Genomic DNA, 16,176 nt, shown 5'->3' with positions numbered 1-16,176 from the left:
AAACGTCAGAGATGTAGTTATGACACTGCATACTTATGAATAATTATTCATAATTTGTTCAAGCATCCAGAATTATAGCCACGTAAATAACGTTTGTAAGAAACCAAACCATTTGTAAATCCGTCAAGATTTCAGCGAGATAAGAGTATTTGTGTTTGTGCAGATCACTCACCTCACATCAGGCACCACAGAGCCCGCCAGAAAGCTTGCCTGTGACAAGATGGCCGCCAGTGATGATGTTAGAGACTCCGCCGTAAGACATCTAGCCTTTATTATGTATATCTATGGCTCACGCAATCAAACATTAAACAGCATATAAATCATGAATCTTGAATGTCAAACCCATGAAGAGGAAACGACTGTGAAGCTTTGGGGGTGTTGATGGACTCAATCTACTCCATCTGTGTTTTTTAAAAATTATTTTTCAAAAATGATATTTTCTCAACTTTTTGTTTAAAATGTTGCCTTTCCCTTGTTTAAAATGTTTGAACTTACCCACATTCAAGTGTTGATAAAAAAAGGACGGATGCAGCTATAATAAAATGTTTTAAAAATTAAAGTACAGTTAAAAGTATGTTTCAAGTATAGAAAAACAATATCTACATTTGAAAATAGTAGTATACTGAAAGTGCAAAAATACACTCTAAAAAAAAAGGCTCGTAATCATAGGGGAACCTTTTTTAGTGCTATATAGCACCAATTTTGGTGCTTCAGTGGTTCTTCAGCGGTTCTTCAGAGGTGCTATATAGCACCTTAGTCAAAGAACCGGTGAAGAACCTCTGAAGAACCGCTGAAGAACCTCTGAAGAACCGCTGAAGAACCACTGAAGCACCAAAATTGGTGCTATATAGCACTAAAAAAGGTTCCCCTATGATTACGAGCCAAGAACCATTTTTGGTGCAATATAGAACCTTTTTTTTTTTAGAGTGTATATATAAATACTAAACTATAAGTATGATGTTATGTTCACTTAAAGAGAACATAGAAGTATACTTGCAGTATATACTAAACAAGTAGTTTACTGATAGTATAAGTGTACTTTCATAAACTAAAAAATGTCTTGAATTAAAATATTAAATACTAGTAGGCCTATACTCATAAGTTCACTTGTAGTACAGATGCAGTTCAAATGAGAAACCTGGTAGTGCACTTAAAATGTAATACTGTTACACTTATAGTACACTTAATACTTTTATATACTAAAAGTGGGTCAATTTAGTCCCAAGCAGTACTGAAATACAAGTTTACTATACTAGTATATTGATATTAGTATATTTATAAAATATACTTTAAAATATACTTAAGTATAGGCTACTTCTTTTTCGTAAGGGTACTAATGAGGCAGTTGTAGAAATCTAACCGTGGAATGTATAGCTGATAGTTAAGTGACAAATAGCTTTATTTTAAATATTGAATATATATATATTTTAATAACATTTACATTGGGGTATTAACATTCTTATGTCCATATTGTTTTGTGACACATTGGCTTTATAGGGTTTTATTGACCATACATCATATGTAGCCTAATATACGCACTGACAAGACAGAAAAATGTTTCTATAGAACAACATCTAGAAAATCTATCATGATAATAACCAATAATGTTGACAGGAAATGACACTGAGTTTGCAATGACACTCACCTCACATCAGGTACCACAGAGCCCGCCAGAAAGCTTGCCTGTGACAATTGAGTTTGCAATAGTGTGTCTTCGCCACCAGCCTGATCTCACTTCACCACCTTTCTTGTTGCACACATCTCTGTTTGACAACAATGCCCAAACATGACATGTCTGATCATATTTATGATAACACTAGATGGAAGAAAAAGGATTCACTTGAAAGTAAGTTCTTGATTCATTTTCTCCTAATAATTCACTACACTAATTTGTGGTTGTGGCTTGTTTGAGCCCAAAAAAAGGTTAAAGAAGACGGTAAAGTCTGTATTCTTTTTAAATAAGTATGTATACCAGCAACAGTTGTGTCAATTCGTATTGGTAATGTATAACTGAAACAATGTATAGGCTACTTACTCCTTGTTGGTACGAGTGCTGTGTAAAGCTTTAATGTAATGAGTTAAAGTTATTTCTATAGATTTTTCTTAAGTGTTGTTCAATTTTACAATGTATTTTATTTTGTAGGTAGGAAATCTACCAGGGAGAAGAAATGTAGACTCATCTATGCCGTTATTGTTGTTCTCCTCCTATCTTTGCTTGTTAATGGGGTCCTGGCATACTTGTGTAAGTATCCTCAGATTTTACAGAAACTATTACGTTGCATGTATCAGAGGTATATTTACATTTACATATAGCCTACATTTTTTTTTTTTTTTCACTGTTCTTACTTTTGCAGATTTCACTAAAGACAAAAATATGTTGCTACAATGTGAGCCAGTAACAAACTGCTCAATTTCAGGTAAATCATTCATCTTTATGTGCTCTCATCTTATTTGATATTCTACTGACAATGTCCCAAAGTCGGCATAGAAGTTGGCATATAACTGAGTTAAATGGCTTTGAGAGCAAAAAAAAAGTAGGGCGTGCCTTGATTGTGGTTTGCTATTGCTGTGATATCTTGTGAGTTACAGGTTGTCCCGCCCTCACGCCATTTTTAAGATTCACGAATTTCAATAGTATAGTAAAATTCCAAATTGAATGGAATAATCCTTGCATATTAGTCATATTACGAATGAAGAATTTTAAATGAGTAAAACAAAACTAGAGCTTAACAAAATATTTTGTATAAATCTTAATGGACGTCGTTTAGTTTAGGCTATGTGATTCGTTTTCATAAATTTAAACATTCGTAAATCTTATAAACAGGCTGAAATGTTTTTTTTGAGTGTGGTTAATTTTGATAGTAATCCTTGATTTTTCTCATTCCCCACACCCCTATTCAGACCATGAACAAAGTAGTCCAGGGTGCACTTATGAGGAGGAATGGATATCATTAAATTACTGCCCAGGTAAAACTATGTCTTGTTTTTCAACATACTGGTGTATTATCTTCAAAATCCACAATTAATTACTTTTTTTATATATATATTCTTGAATGCTCTGTGCTTCTGTCTGGGTCTTCTTGCCATATGTCTATTTTTGTGTTTTTAACACTGAGTCATTCCAAAATATGTTTGAACCTTGTTTTAGTATGTAAAGGTGCAGTTCAGCAAGGCTTCCGTTTTTTTCCAACCTACAAATGTGCTTCTAGCTAAACCACAGGCCTGAAACAGACGTACAGTGTGTTTCCTCTTTATATCTACAAAAAAAAACCCTTCTCTGTAGATTTGCCAGAGCAGTGGTTAAAAGGCAATGGCAGCTTCTATGTTTTCTCCAACCACAACAAGACCTGGAACTCCAGCAGAAAGCACTGCCAGGATCTGGGTGGTGATCTGGTCTTTATTAACAACACAGAAGAGAAGGTACAAAAAATTGTGCGTATTATCCCTGTTGTGCGTGTTTTTGCACATGTGAAATTTGGCCTCATAAAATATTGTTCTTATAAAATATATTTTCATTGATAAAGCCATACACAAGATTTCACTGAAAATGACAAATGAAACCAATATTTGTAAATAGAAACAAATGTGAGAGAAGTGGGACCAGGTGTGAAAACCCACATTGTGTGTTTTTATTTTTACTGTAAAACAGTAAGATTGCTATAATAGATATTTTAGTTTGTAAAGCCATACATAAATCATTTTATGATAAAGACAGAATATGGTGTGTTTTTTACCCAGGAATTTCTTGCTCGGAGACTATGTTTTGCTGGTGAATCGGATCTTTACTGGGCTGGGAACAGTGATAGGAACTGGGCAGATCTGGATTCCAAACAACGCAACTGTGCTGTACTCAAAGGAAATACACAAGAAGACATTTCTTGCTTGAGAGAAGAGAGGAGCATTTGTGAGATCCCATGCCTTCAGTAGACCTAGAGCTTTTATTTTTATGGTTGACTTTTTGTTAACGGTGCCCTCATTTATATAGGAGGTTGATAGTCTTATTTGATATACCTTTTTGGGACCCACTTTATATTAGGTGGTCTTAACTACTATGTACAAACATTTAAATCAATCATTTGATACAATGCAGTTATTGTGTACATACATGTTTTTACATTGTGCTTACATTTTAAAAATTACCTGCATGTAATTACATCTGTAATTAATTTCTGTATAGTTACAATAATTACACTGTTCACACTTCCCTTACACCCAACCCTACCCTTAAACTTACCCACAACACCACACCTGTCCCTAACTTTACCCATATCCCACCTCAATAGCAGCACAAGGGTTTTCTAAATGCAATATGAACACAATAAGTACATTGTACTACTATGTAGTAATTAAGGCCACCTAATATAAAGTGGGACCCTTTAATGTATACTTCTTTTCACATTTCCATCCTATTCCATGTTTGATATGAGAATCTACTGAAATGTCATACTTTTCAAGTAGTTTTTGATATGGTTAAATTCTAATGACAATTGTGTACAACTTTTGTGATTTATGTCTATAGTGAATAATTACAGATTCCTCTTTATTGTATTTTTTTTATTTTAATTAACCATGTGCAGAGCCTGTAAATTCTTTTAACCCTGTCTATTTTGAATAACTGTCTGCAGCTAATCCTGGTCTGTCTTCCATGGCAATACAATTTTATTTTCTAGCTATACTTTATTATGAAATCTCTCTTTTTAAATCTCATCATCATTGTTGTTGTATAATTAACTTGCTGTTGTTGTTTTTTTAAACTTTTTTTAATCATCTCAATGGGTTTATCCTAAACAATTTGTACAATTAACCATAAACCATTATCAAAGGATTTTTCTGTTGTCAATACCAACTATAAAAGAACAAATCAATTTTGCAAAATGATGCAAAATTAAAAGACATGTTAGGTATCTCAATTCAATTCAATTCAATTCAATTTAATTCAATTCAATTCAATGAACTTTATTGTCCCCAATGGGGAAATTTGTCTTGGACTCTGGTGCCCACGTTGATTGAAGACATACACACTCAAAAAAAAAAAAAAAAAAAAAAAACATTACTTGTATAAAAATACATAGTACTTATTTAAAAGTCTAATCGACGTTGGTACAAAAGATAAAACATACGATCTGAAAACATACACCACTAATAAGCAGGAAATTTTGCATGCACAGTTATTTGGTCGGTGTGGTTAAATAAATCCGAAAACAGAAACCTGCCTTTTTTCAGAGAAGGCTATTTTCTCACGATATCTGAGTGCTTCAGTTCTCTCTTCACTGCTTTAAATATCTCTCTTCAGACAAAAGATGCCTAAAACAATTTATTTCAATTATTTATCAGACTCAGAACTGACATCAGCAGATAAAGATAAAAGTAAGTGTGCTTTTCTTGTCCATGAATGAAAAATGTCCTTTTTATATTTACATGTTCCTTTATTTATTTAGCAGATGCCTTTATCCACAGCGACTAACAAATGAGAAACTCAACAGATTCAAAAAATCATCTTGTGGAGGCAAAAATATAAATCCAAAATGGTTCAGAATATATTATAATATACATATAATGTAATGTTTCACTGTAAAATCCAACAGTTGTTCTTACTAAGACTTTTTTAGTAAACTTTACTTAATGTCCAATAATTTGTTGAACTTACTTAAAACAATTAAGTAATCTGAACTATTTGCATGCTATGCCTTCGTTACTTAGAAAACTCAAGTAAACATTACTTGAATTGTTTGAGTACCATTTTGCCAAAGCAAAAAAACAAGCAGGCGGACGGGCGGGCGGGAAAAGTGTTTTTGAGGTGGTGCAATTTTGTATAGACTTATCGCTCATTTCCTCCACTTCCTCTCACCATAATTATGATTAGTGTTCCCTTTGGTTGGACACTTGGAACTTCATTCATATTATAGTAATTAACTTCCCATTAATGCAGCAATGCAACAAGAAATCATAGTTGTATGATTTCAAAAGAAGGGAAGTAATATATATATATATATAAATAAATAAATATATATATATATATATATATATATATATATATATATATATAAAATATTTGTCAATTAATGATGTATAATATAACTATTTTTAATGTCAAATAATGATCTTTTAACATTATTTTTGCTAATATTTACGGCATAACCTTTTAATTGAGTTAATATAATACCTCTATATTTGTCACAATATCATTTGACCATGCTTGAGTGTTTCACACACAGACTTCAACATTCAGCATGCAAAACACAACAATGGTAACAAGGATTTAAAAATATATATATATATTTATTTTTTTAATTTTTATTATTAATACGACCTTTACTATTTTACTTGCTGTCATTATTCGGGTTATACTGACAAAAGAAATAGTAAAATAAAGCTAAAAATAGTAAAACGAAGCAATTAATTTATTCATGCCACAATGCACTCTGGGAGTACACTTCCTCAGATCCCAGATAGAATTAAGTTGACAAAACTTAAACGGTTTAAGTAAGAACAGCTTAATGCAATTAAATAATGCTTACTTAATTGTTTTTAGTACCTGTAGACTATTGATAAGTAATAAATAAGTGTTGAATGGAGTTCAGTTGTTGCTTTTTGTCTTCACTTATTTTTTTGAGTTCAGCTTACTTGAGAATTTTAAGGCAATCGGTTTCCTAATATTTTCCTAGTAATGTGAGCACTAATAACAAGTTAACATAACTAATAATTTTGAGTTAAGTACACTTCAAGTTTTCTGTACAAATTTTGTTAAGTTTAGCCGACAAAAAAATAATACTCTGCTTTATTTGAAAATTTTAAGGCAATCGGTTTCCTCACTTTTTCTAAGTAAAGTCAACTTATTATGTTTTACAGTGTAATAATGTGGGTGCAGTATTGATTATATAAATACATTTTATTTCAGATATTATGTAACTAGGATTATGCACTTTATGAAAATTACAGTTTCTGTAATTGGTCCAATGCGGGGTTAGTTAAAACTAAAACTATAAAAAAAAAAACCTTGTTTTAACTGAAATAAAAATAAATACAAAAACTTAAAACTATTTTATTTTAGCTGGTTGCCAAAGCCACATTTCTCACTTTCATTTAGTTGAAATTAATGTACTATTTAAGTTAATGACTTATTAAAAAAACGATGTCAAAAACAGACTTCAAAATTATTCAAGCTTAAACTAAAATTAAAACAGAAAATATAATATTATAACTCAAAATATTGATAAACAATATAAAATAACACTGGTTCAATGTTTCGTATTGCTTATATGCAGGGCACTGTTCTGAACGAATTCAGAGGCAAGCCTCTGTTCTCCTCTTCCTGTCTCTGCTGGCCAATGCGGGATTGGCATACCTTTGTAAGTAGCCATTTCATTTCATTTGTGTTCTGGCTCTTTGATTATTGACCTAAACTTTGCACTGTAACTTTCCCTATATACTTTCAGGTTGAAATAAGTTTTTGAAAAATCCTAGATTTTCAGTGTGGTCTTAGTCGGACCCCACTGTGTGTATTAAATATCAGCAGTATTTGCATCATTAATTTCATATTCACTACACCGCAATGCTTCACAGATCACACCAAAAATGCTAATCAGCACTGTGAACCAAGAGGAAACTGCTTAAACTCAGGTAAATCATTTACTCTCTACGTCCAAAGCAGTCACACAACTCTGAGCATCTCACCAATTTCCCTTTTTTCCAGGCTCTCATTTATATTCTCAACCAATAATGAAAAAGAACTCCATGAATATTAAAAACCACAGTCTATCAAACTGTTCAGGTATAGTAAAGATACGTCATATGATTTGCATTCAGCATGAATTAGGAAACAAAATATGTGTCAGGAGTATGATCACTGCTGTACTTTTACTGTATTTACTGTCATTTCATGGGTCAGATTAGCAGTTTCATTTGAAAACTGTAGCACAGAAAAGTAAATATGTAAATATCTCATTTCTTTCTCACTTATCTGGTTTCTCTCAATTCTATTTCGAGCTTAACCACACACTCAGATTTTTTTTTTTTTTTTTTTTTTGCTTGAGTGTGTAAACTTCCTGTAGATCTTTATTAACATAGCTAAAATGTTGATGCAGATTTAAAAGAGAAATGGGTCCAGAACAAGGGCAGATTCTATGTTTTCTCCACTGATACCATGGACTGGAACAGTAGCAGAGAACGCTGTCAGGATCTGGGTGGAGACCTGGTCATTATCAACAAAAAAGATCAACAGGTAGAGATGAGGAGCAATGTGACAATGATAGAGAGAAAGAGATGCTTATAGTCTGCTATTAAAAATGTAATACATTTTTGGTTTCATTACACAAGACAACGGCAACTTTTTTGTGTTGTAGGAATTTCTCTCTGAAAGAGTAAATGATCTACATGACTACCACTGGATTGGCTTGACCGACAGCCAGTCAGAGGGAGTGTGGCTTTGGGTGGACAACACCCCCTTAAACAACATCCTCTCGCAAGTATCATTTTAAAAGTCTGTGTCAGGACATTTAGCTCTGTAACTAGACAAATCACAAACCAATTAAGTTGTTTTGTTTTTTTGGCAACACATGAAAAAAGTTCAATGGGGTTCACTGTAAACCCAAATAAGTTGGCAAAACTTAAAAAGCTTGAGTTAATCGGTTACATAAAATTTTTAGTTAAGAAATTTAAAGTTTAAGTTACCAGAACATGCAGACTTGCAGTTTTATTTTGTACTTATACATTTTAATTGCTCTTAACTCTTAACTTAATAATGTGTATTGTGAAAAGCGCTATACAAATAAATTTGAATTGAATTGAATTAACTTGAAATATTTTAGTAAGCTTATTCATACATTAATCTTAAAATTATCATGTAATGTTAACTTAAATTTGACCCTGGACCACAAAACCAGTTATAAGTAGCACAGGTATATTTGTGGCAATAGCTAACAATACATTGTATGGGTCAAAATGATCGATAATCGATTTTTTTTAATGCCAAAAATCATTAGGATATTAAGTAAAGATCACGTTCCATGAAGATATTTTGTAAATTTTGTAAAAAAAATATATATATATTACTAGTAGTAATATGCATTGCTAACTTTAAAGGCGATTTTCTCAATATTTCGATTTTTTTGCACACTCAGATTCCCGATTTTCAAATAGTTGTATCTCGGCCAAATATTGTCCTATCATAACAAACCATACATCAATGGAAAGCTTATTTATGCTAGCCTGACAAGCCAGACCTGGTCTGGGAACACACCATTGTCAGGGCTCAATCTGAGGGGCGGGATAAACAGCTGTCTTTCAAATTCCCTTTGCACGCAATAGGAATGTGCTACAACCAACCAGAGCAACAAAGAAGATGAAGCGGAGCTAGTTGATAGATTAAACTTTTGCCATATCCGGTTGGCAAAACTCCGAACACATCTTCCTTTTTTAAGAATGACTTCAGTGCCATTCTTTTCTCAAAAGAAAAGCTCCAAGACTTCCAGAGTCATGGCTGTGGGACCTCTGCCGTCATTATGTTAAGCCCGCCCACCGACACAATGTGATTGGCCTGACTAGAGTTTGGTTTTTCCAGCTCGCAAGCCAACGGAGAGTTGCTAGACGCCCTGGCTGCTAATTATATTTGCTGCCGCTAGGGTGCGTCTAGATTTCTAGGCTATATTTATGCAGCCTTCTGGCTAGTTTGAACTAACTAATTCAATAAATGCTACTTTGCTAATTGGTAACACAATTTTAACATATAACATAGCGTATATAATAGATATGCTAACATACAGTGTCTCACAAAAGTGAGTACACCCCTCACATTTTTGTAAATATTTTATTATATCTTTTCATGGGACAACACTGAAGAAATTACACTTTGCTACAATGCAAAGTAGTGAGTGTACCGCTTGTATATTAGCCTACAGCTTTTGTAAATTTGCTGTCCCCTCAAAATAACTCAACACACAGCCATTAATATCTAAACCGCTGGCAACAAAAGTGAGTAGGACACCCTTAAGTGAAAAGGTCCAAATTGGGCCCAATTAGCCATTTTCCCTCCCCAGTGTCATGTGACTCGTTAGTGTAACAAGGTCTCAGATGTGAATGGGGAGCAGGTGTGTTAAGTTTGGTGTTATCGCTCTCAAACTCTCTCATACTGGTCACTGGAAGTTCAACATGGCACCTCATGTAGGGCCACCCGTCCCGTAAAATACGGAATCGTCCCGTATTTACAAGCAAAATGACGCGTTCCGTACATAGACCGTAAAAAAAATATGGACGACGCGACTTCATTGACTTCCGCTGACCAAAGTTGAAGCTTTCATAGGCCCGCTCACGGCGCTGACATCTTGGGACCGAGTCTGCGCAGTAGCGATCTCGGGACCGGAGTTGCGCAGTAGAGAACAGGAAGTAGAGGCGCGATTATCAAAAGCCCGCCCACACTCTCGCAGATGCAGAACAATTAATTATGTTGGTGTGAAATAAACAGTTATGGAAATGTAGAAATTAAAGCTAAAGCTCCAATCTCCTCCCAAAAATCCAGAAAAAAGTCCGTTAGTGCCTCAGTGACAACTTCACTCAGAGAAGCCGTCAATCTCAGCTGTCAATCATGACGTCACACCCCCCGTTTTTATAGCATCAAATAACTCACTAAAACTAAAGTTATTTAAAAAACGAACACTTGAAATGAAATTATTGTAATAAAAACTGCCTAAAATGACAGAAACCATCTTTAGGAAACAATTATTTGAAGTGTAATTAAATTGTTTAGTGTGTCTCGCGCCCATTCAAATACATGGAGAGGCGGGGTTTAGGAGCTATACGAGGCGCGAAAGCTTCAATTTCTGACTGGAGCACTACAGGCTTGGTTCAGTATCAAACCAATACGGGACGCGATTTGTTCCGTATTTTACATAGGTCCACACATAGTTCAATAAACACACAAGGATTTTGCAGTGTGGAGAATACTGATAGCAAATATCAACAAATCAATTTCACAATAAGTAGTACAGGAGCTCATTTGTGCGTGATTGCGTTTTAGCGGCTTTGTTGTCATAGCGGCGGAGTCTCGAGAACATGCGCTGTGCCGTGTGTGTGCCTGTAAACTTGCGCGTTTTTTAAAAACATGTCGAGCTCGCGTCGCGTGCGTCCACCGTTTAAACGCAAGAGGATCTCCAGATATAGAGCTGAATATCAAAAAGGTATCAATGGGTCTGTCCAGTAACTCATGATGAACCTCAGGCCAACTGCACACTTTGTGAGAAGCATTTCAGTTGCTCAGACTGACTGACTTAAAGCAACAGCGGTGACAGACACATCTGTGCTTCTAAAGGTAGCCTATAGTTTTTTTTAATGGATTAATATTCCATAGATTATCAGAGCTTGGCAGACAGAATTATTATTTTTTAGACAGGTTAATTAATAGATTATAGCCTAATAAATGTAATTATTAATTTATAATTTAGCTACGCTATAATCATACATAACCAATAATCCTGTCATATAAAGTTTATGACATTTAAACATTTTTTTTGGATAAAAATGGGACAAATAATTACATGATAATATAGTCATAATTTAAGTAAATTAATTTAAAAAAATTACATTTTTGAAATTGTCGTGAATGGGTGTCCCTTATTTTGCCGCACCAAAAGTGGCAACCCTAACCTCATGGCAAAGAACACTCTGAGGTTCTGGAAAAAAAAATTGTTGCTCTACATAAAGATGGCCTAGGCTATAAGAAGATTGCCGAACACCCTGAAACTAGTGATGGGCAGACCGAGGTTTTGTGAAGCACTGAAACACAAGCAAATGTGCGATATTGTTTCAAAGCTTCGAATCAATCCGACACCCGTCTCTACGGCGACACCTAGTGATCACTTGCATGTGTTGATCTTTTATAGTTTTTTTAAAGGGGTGGTAAACCACGATTTCACTATTCTAACTTTAGCTAGCGTGTAATGTTGCTGCTTGAGCATAAACAACATCTGCAAAGTTACAACGTTCAAAGTTTAAAGCAAAGGGAGATATTTGCTTTTAAAGAAATCAGTTTCTAAGAACTACAGCAAACGGCCAGTAGGCGACTACACACATTCCTCCAGGGTTGGTGACATCAACAGGCTCAATATTTACATAAACCCCTCCTCCGAGAATATTAAATAAGGGGGGGTGAGGCCATTTTGTATCGCGGCGCTGTTGTGGTATAGTAGGCTGGAGTGTTGTTGCCGCGATGCCGAGGAAACGCTGTTATTTTCATCCGGATTGCAGGTCTGGGGTACTTGCTCTGTTCAGCCTTCCTTGGGACGGGGGTGCGTTGCAGAGCGTTTAACATACAGCATGTTATATGCACATGTGTTTGAGTCAGCGGGGAATCAGGCGCGCGCAGGGCTCCCTGCAGAGGAGATCTAACATCTAAGCACATCTAACAGAGGAAAACATCCACCGTCTTCGCGATTTCAATGCCAGATTTGCACAACGTCAGCTGCGTGAAAAAAACACTGCCGGTGCGTGGATGCACGACGCGCGCGCTGCACATTTCACGGAGGACAACACAAACTTCCACAAACTTCGCGAGTTCAATACAGGATATGCACAACGGCTTGTCCTGAAAGCTGGATTTACAAACAGAAGCTGTTTACGGGCCACAACCTGTAAGTCTGATTTATTTTTCATCGATGTGTTTTCCTGTAATAGGTTGTAGCAAGGAAGTAAACAGATGACAACACTGTTCTGCAAACCAGTCTGTTAAATGCTCATTCATACTTAACGTTATCCGACGAACACCTAACGTTACAAACACTAACGTTAAAATCTCAACAGCAAACCTGGCATTAGTGTAAATGATTCTTTGATTAGAGCTTTTATGTATTGTTTATCTACAGGCATGCTAAACATGGTTCTGTGTGTGATTTGGCTAACTTACTAGTTAAAGCCAGTGCTTAGTGTTCGTTTTGGGTTAGTTCTTGCGACAGATATTTGGCTATAATCGTTCTAAAAATACAAAAGTAACAGTGCCATTCAGTAGCGATCACTATAGATCCGCAGTCTTTACTCTTGAGGACTGAACAGGTTCTGCTCGATCATCTTCACTCAAATGTTCTGGGTCTGATTCGGGCTCATATGGTTTTATTGACGCCGTTGTTTCTATGACCAAAGCACAGCCTCCGGTAAGGGGCGTGACGTTTCCGACGTGCACTGCAGTTAGCGAATCACAACACACTGGGCCAGCTAACCAATCAGAGCCCACTGCGTATTTTTGAGGGACTGGCTTCATACAACCCGGAAAGCATCAGACCGTTTTACAAGGAGGGACAGAGCAGTGTAGAATAAAGGTCAAATATATGACAAATAAGGCAATTTTTTTTAAAACGAAGCATGAACACATGTTACAGTGCACCCCACAAACGCAATCAAGCCTTCAAAAGAATGTGTTTTACCACCCCTTTAACATCTGTCTGACAACTACATGATTTTGGTTTTGTAACCTGTAGCCTCCTCATTGTGAATAAATATAGGGGGTTTTTTGGTCATGAAAAATGAACGTTAATAAAATAAATAAAGCCACAATGTGTCACATTTGTTACATAACATTTTTAATAAAAAATATGATTTGCTCTGCTGTTGAAGGACTTAGCGACTTCTTTTTTTACATATAATTTTTCCAACCTTTGAAAAAATCCTCTTACAAGGGACACTTGTTGCACAAATATTTTTTAGCAAATACATACAAATGAGGGAAAATCACTTCTATCACAAAATCTCTCTCCTCTCACAAAAACCCACGAGATGAAGATGGATTAACTTCACTTTTAAACTATGGGGAATTAGGTTCATACAGATGTGTGACTGTGTGGTTTGTTCCCGCCCCTTTCAATCAAACGCAGTTTCGACAGGCGCCACCTGATGAAACACTTGAAGCTTCATTTAGCCATAGTCACGTGACATGGGTATTTCGAATCACAGTTTGGAGCAGTGTTTCGAAACATCTGCGCTTCGGGATCTCGATAAAGTGACGAAACGTCAGTTTCGCGTCAGCCATCCCTACCTGAAACGGAGCAGCAGTACGCCAAGACCATACAGCGGTTTAACAGGACAGGATCCACTCAGAACAGGCCTCGCTATGCTCACCTAAAAAAGTTGAGTGCATGTGCTCAGCATTATATCCAGAGGTTGGCTTTGCAAAATAGACGTATGAGTGCTGACAGCATTGCTGCAGAGGTTAAAAGGTGGAGCCTGTCAGTGCTCAGACCATACGCCGCACACTGCCTCAAATTGGTCTGCATGGCTGTCGTCCCAGAAGGAAGCCTCTTAAAGGTGATGCAAAGCCCGCAAATAGTTTTCTGAAGACAAGCAGACTAAGGACATGGATTACTGGAACCATGTCCTGTGGTCTGATGAGATCAAGATAAACTTACTTGGTTCAGATGGTGTCAAGCGTGTGTGGCGGCAACCAAAGACAAGTGTGTCTTGTCAAGCATGGTGGTGGGAGTGTCGTGGTCTGGGGCTGCACGAGTGCTGTCGGCACTGGGGAGCTACATTTCATTGAGGGAACCATGAATGCCATGAAAACCATGAATAGCATCTTGTACTGACATACTGAAGCAGAGCATGATCCCCAGAGCATGAGCAAATATTTACAAAAATGTGAGGGGTGTACTCACTTTTGTGAGATACTGTATATCTGTTCTCAAACTATAAGCAGTTTTGTGAACTCAAAAGAAAAAGAAAGTTCTAAATACTCATAAAAGTTCATTTGATTGAACTTATTTGTTTAAGTTGAGTTGGCTCTACTCAAACCAATTTATTATTTTGACTGTTAGGGTTTACAGTATATAGGGTCCTTATAGGTCCTTATATATATAGGGACTTAATTTTAAAGAATGCTTTATGCCAAAAAAGTCCTATAGGCTATATAAGGAGAAATGTCTTAAATGATTGCATAATACTTTTGTGTTAAATGGGTTATTTTTTATAGTAATAAAGTATGTTCATGAGCCCCTTAATCCATTAAATGTAATTAAAATAAAAAAATAATTAAACAAAATTAATTAATTGACACTAAATTCATGAAATGATGGGAACCTCTAAAAGGTATACAGGAACCCTTTGTGGTTCCTTAGAAATAGTGCTGTCAAAAGATTAATCGCGATTAATCGCACACAAAATAAAAGTTTGTGTTTACATAATATGTATGTGTACTGTGTATATATATATATGTATATATATATATATATATATATATATATATATATATATATATATATATATATATATATATATATATATATATATATATATATATATATTTATAAATAGATACACATGCATGTGTATATATATATTTACTTAAAATATGTATATATAATATAAATAATATAAATCAGTATGCATGCAAATATTTCTTTAATATATATACATGTATGTATGTGTATTCAAATATATGTAATAATTCAGTACACACACATACACATACTTTTATTTTGGATGCGACAGAACTATATAGAACCTTTTCTTTTAAGAGTGTTTGTTAAATCTGTTCTTGATCTCATACATGTAATCCACTTCATTTTAGATGGGAGTCACCCCCAGATGACTGGAAAGTCGAAAATCCTTTGCATGGGGAAGACTGTGTTATCTTAAAGGGAGAGAAATGGGGGGACGTTTCTTGCTTGAGGAAAGAGAAAAGGATCTGCGAGATTCCATGCTCTCCACAGTGATCCATTCCAGACAGAGATCTAAATTAATAATTAAGAGAGATTAGGTTTATTGCTTGTATTTAGATATAAGCAGTTATCTTTATAGGCTCAACTTTAAACCATGTCGTCATTTTCTGCGAGTGAGTGTTGAATTGTAGTAGGCTAGGCTTAACCTAGGCCTTTAAAAACATGTATCATTCCATAATGTTTGTAAATAAAGACATACATTTACACCCTGTGTAATGCATATTACAAGGTTGCTGTGTCCAATTCTGTTGTATAGGCCTAGCAGCCTATTTTACTTCTATTCCAAACTTGTAAAAAGTAAAAATGCTGAAATGTTGTGGCAAATAATGCCAGGACATTTGCATAGAACTTTCACCTGGTTCTGAACATGCCACAAATAAGAATTCATTCAGACAACAGCAATCAGAAACAAATTGCTATTGCTGAAAGATTGATCCATATGTTTGAACAGTATAGCTTACGGTTTATGTTCATTATATTCATG

The 16,176-nt window shown here is 35.2% G+C and overlaps 2 protein-coding genes across 2 annotated transcripts; both read left to right on the top strand.

The window, feature by feature from the left end:
* Nucleotides 1-1,681: 1,681 nt before the first annotated feature.
* On the top strand, nt 1,682-5,024 carry LOC307127840 (C-type lectin domain family 4 member C). The gene is made up of 6 exons (XM_079819305.1): nt 1,682-1,846; nt 2,144-2,242; nt 2,355-2,417; nt 2,902-2,967; nt 3,284-3,420; nt 3,739-5,024. Exons 1-6 carry the CDS (start codon nt 1,777-1,779, stop codon nt 3,925-3,927), a joined length of 624 nt encoding a protein of 207 aa, XP_079675431.1. The 5' UTR covers nt 1,682-1,776; the 3' UTR covers nt 3,928-5,024.
* A 197-nt stretch (nt 5,025-5,221) lies between these two features.
* Nucleotides 5,222-15,915, top strand: LOC307127855 (C-type lectin domain family 4 member E-like). The gene is made up of 7 exons (XM_079819325.1): nt 5,222-5,367; nt 7,266-7,349; nt 7,564-7,620; nt 7,694-7,771; nt 8,085-8,221; nt 8,343-8,461; nt 15,542-15,915. The coding sequence occupies exons 1-7, from the start codon at nt 5,301-5,303 to the stop codon at nt 15,684-15,686; spliced, it is 687 nt and encodes a 228-aa protein (XP_079675451.1). The 5' UTR covers nt 5,222-5,300; the 3' UTR covers nt 15,687-15,915.
* Nucleotides 15,916-16,176: the final 261 nt, after the last annotated feature.

Source organism: Gobio gobio (genome assembly GCF_949357685.1).
Source record: "Gobio gobio genome assembly, chromosome: 1".
NCBI classification, from domain to species: domain Eukaryota; kingdom Metazoa; phylum Chordata; class Actinopteri; order Cypriniformes; family Gobionidae; genus Gobio; species Gobio gobio.
The sequence above is the reverse complement of the archived record's forward strand: the minus strand, read 5'-3'. Positions and strand labels throughout refer to the sequence as shown.

Excerpts from the sequence above, each read along its gene's own strand:
- LOC307127840 (XM_079819305.1), top strand. The coding sequence starts at position 1,777 with ATGCCCAAACATGACATGTCTGATCATATTTATGATAACACTAGATGG. Across the intron at positions 2,968-3,283 it reads ATCATTAAATTACTGCCCAG|ATTTGCCAGAGCAGTGGTTA; the intron begins GTAAAACTATGT and ends CCTTCTCTGTAG. Across the intron at positions 3,421-3,738 it reads TTAACAACACAGAAGAGAAG|GAATTTCTTGCTCGGAGACT; the intron begins GTACAAAAAATT and ends TTTTTTACCCAG.
- LOC307127855 (XM_079819325.1), top strand. The coding sequence starts at position 5,301 with ATGCCTAAAACAATTTATTTCAATTATTTATCAGACTCAGAACTGACA. Across the intron at positions 7,350-7,563 it reads TGCGGGATTGGCATACCTTT|ATCACACCAAAAATGCTAAT; the intron begins GTAAGTAGCCAT and ends AATGCTTCACAG. Across the intron at positions 7,772-8,084 it reads CAGTCTATCAAACTGTTCAG|ATTTAAAAGAGAAATGGGTC; the intron begins GTATAGTAAAGA and ends ATGTTGATGCAG.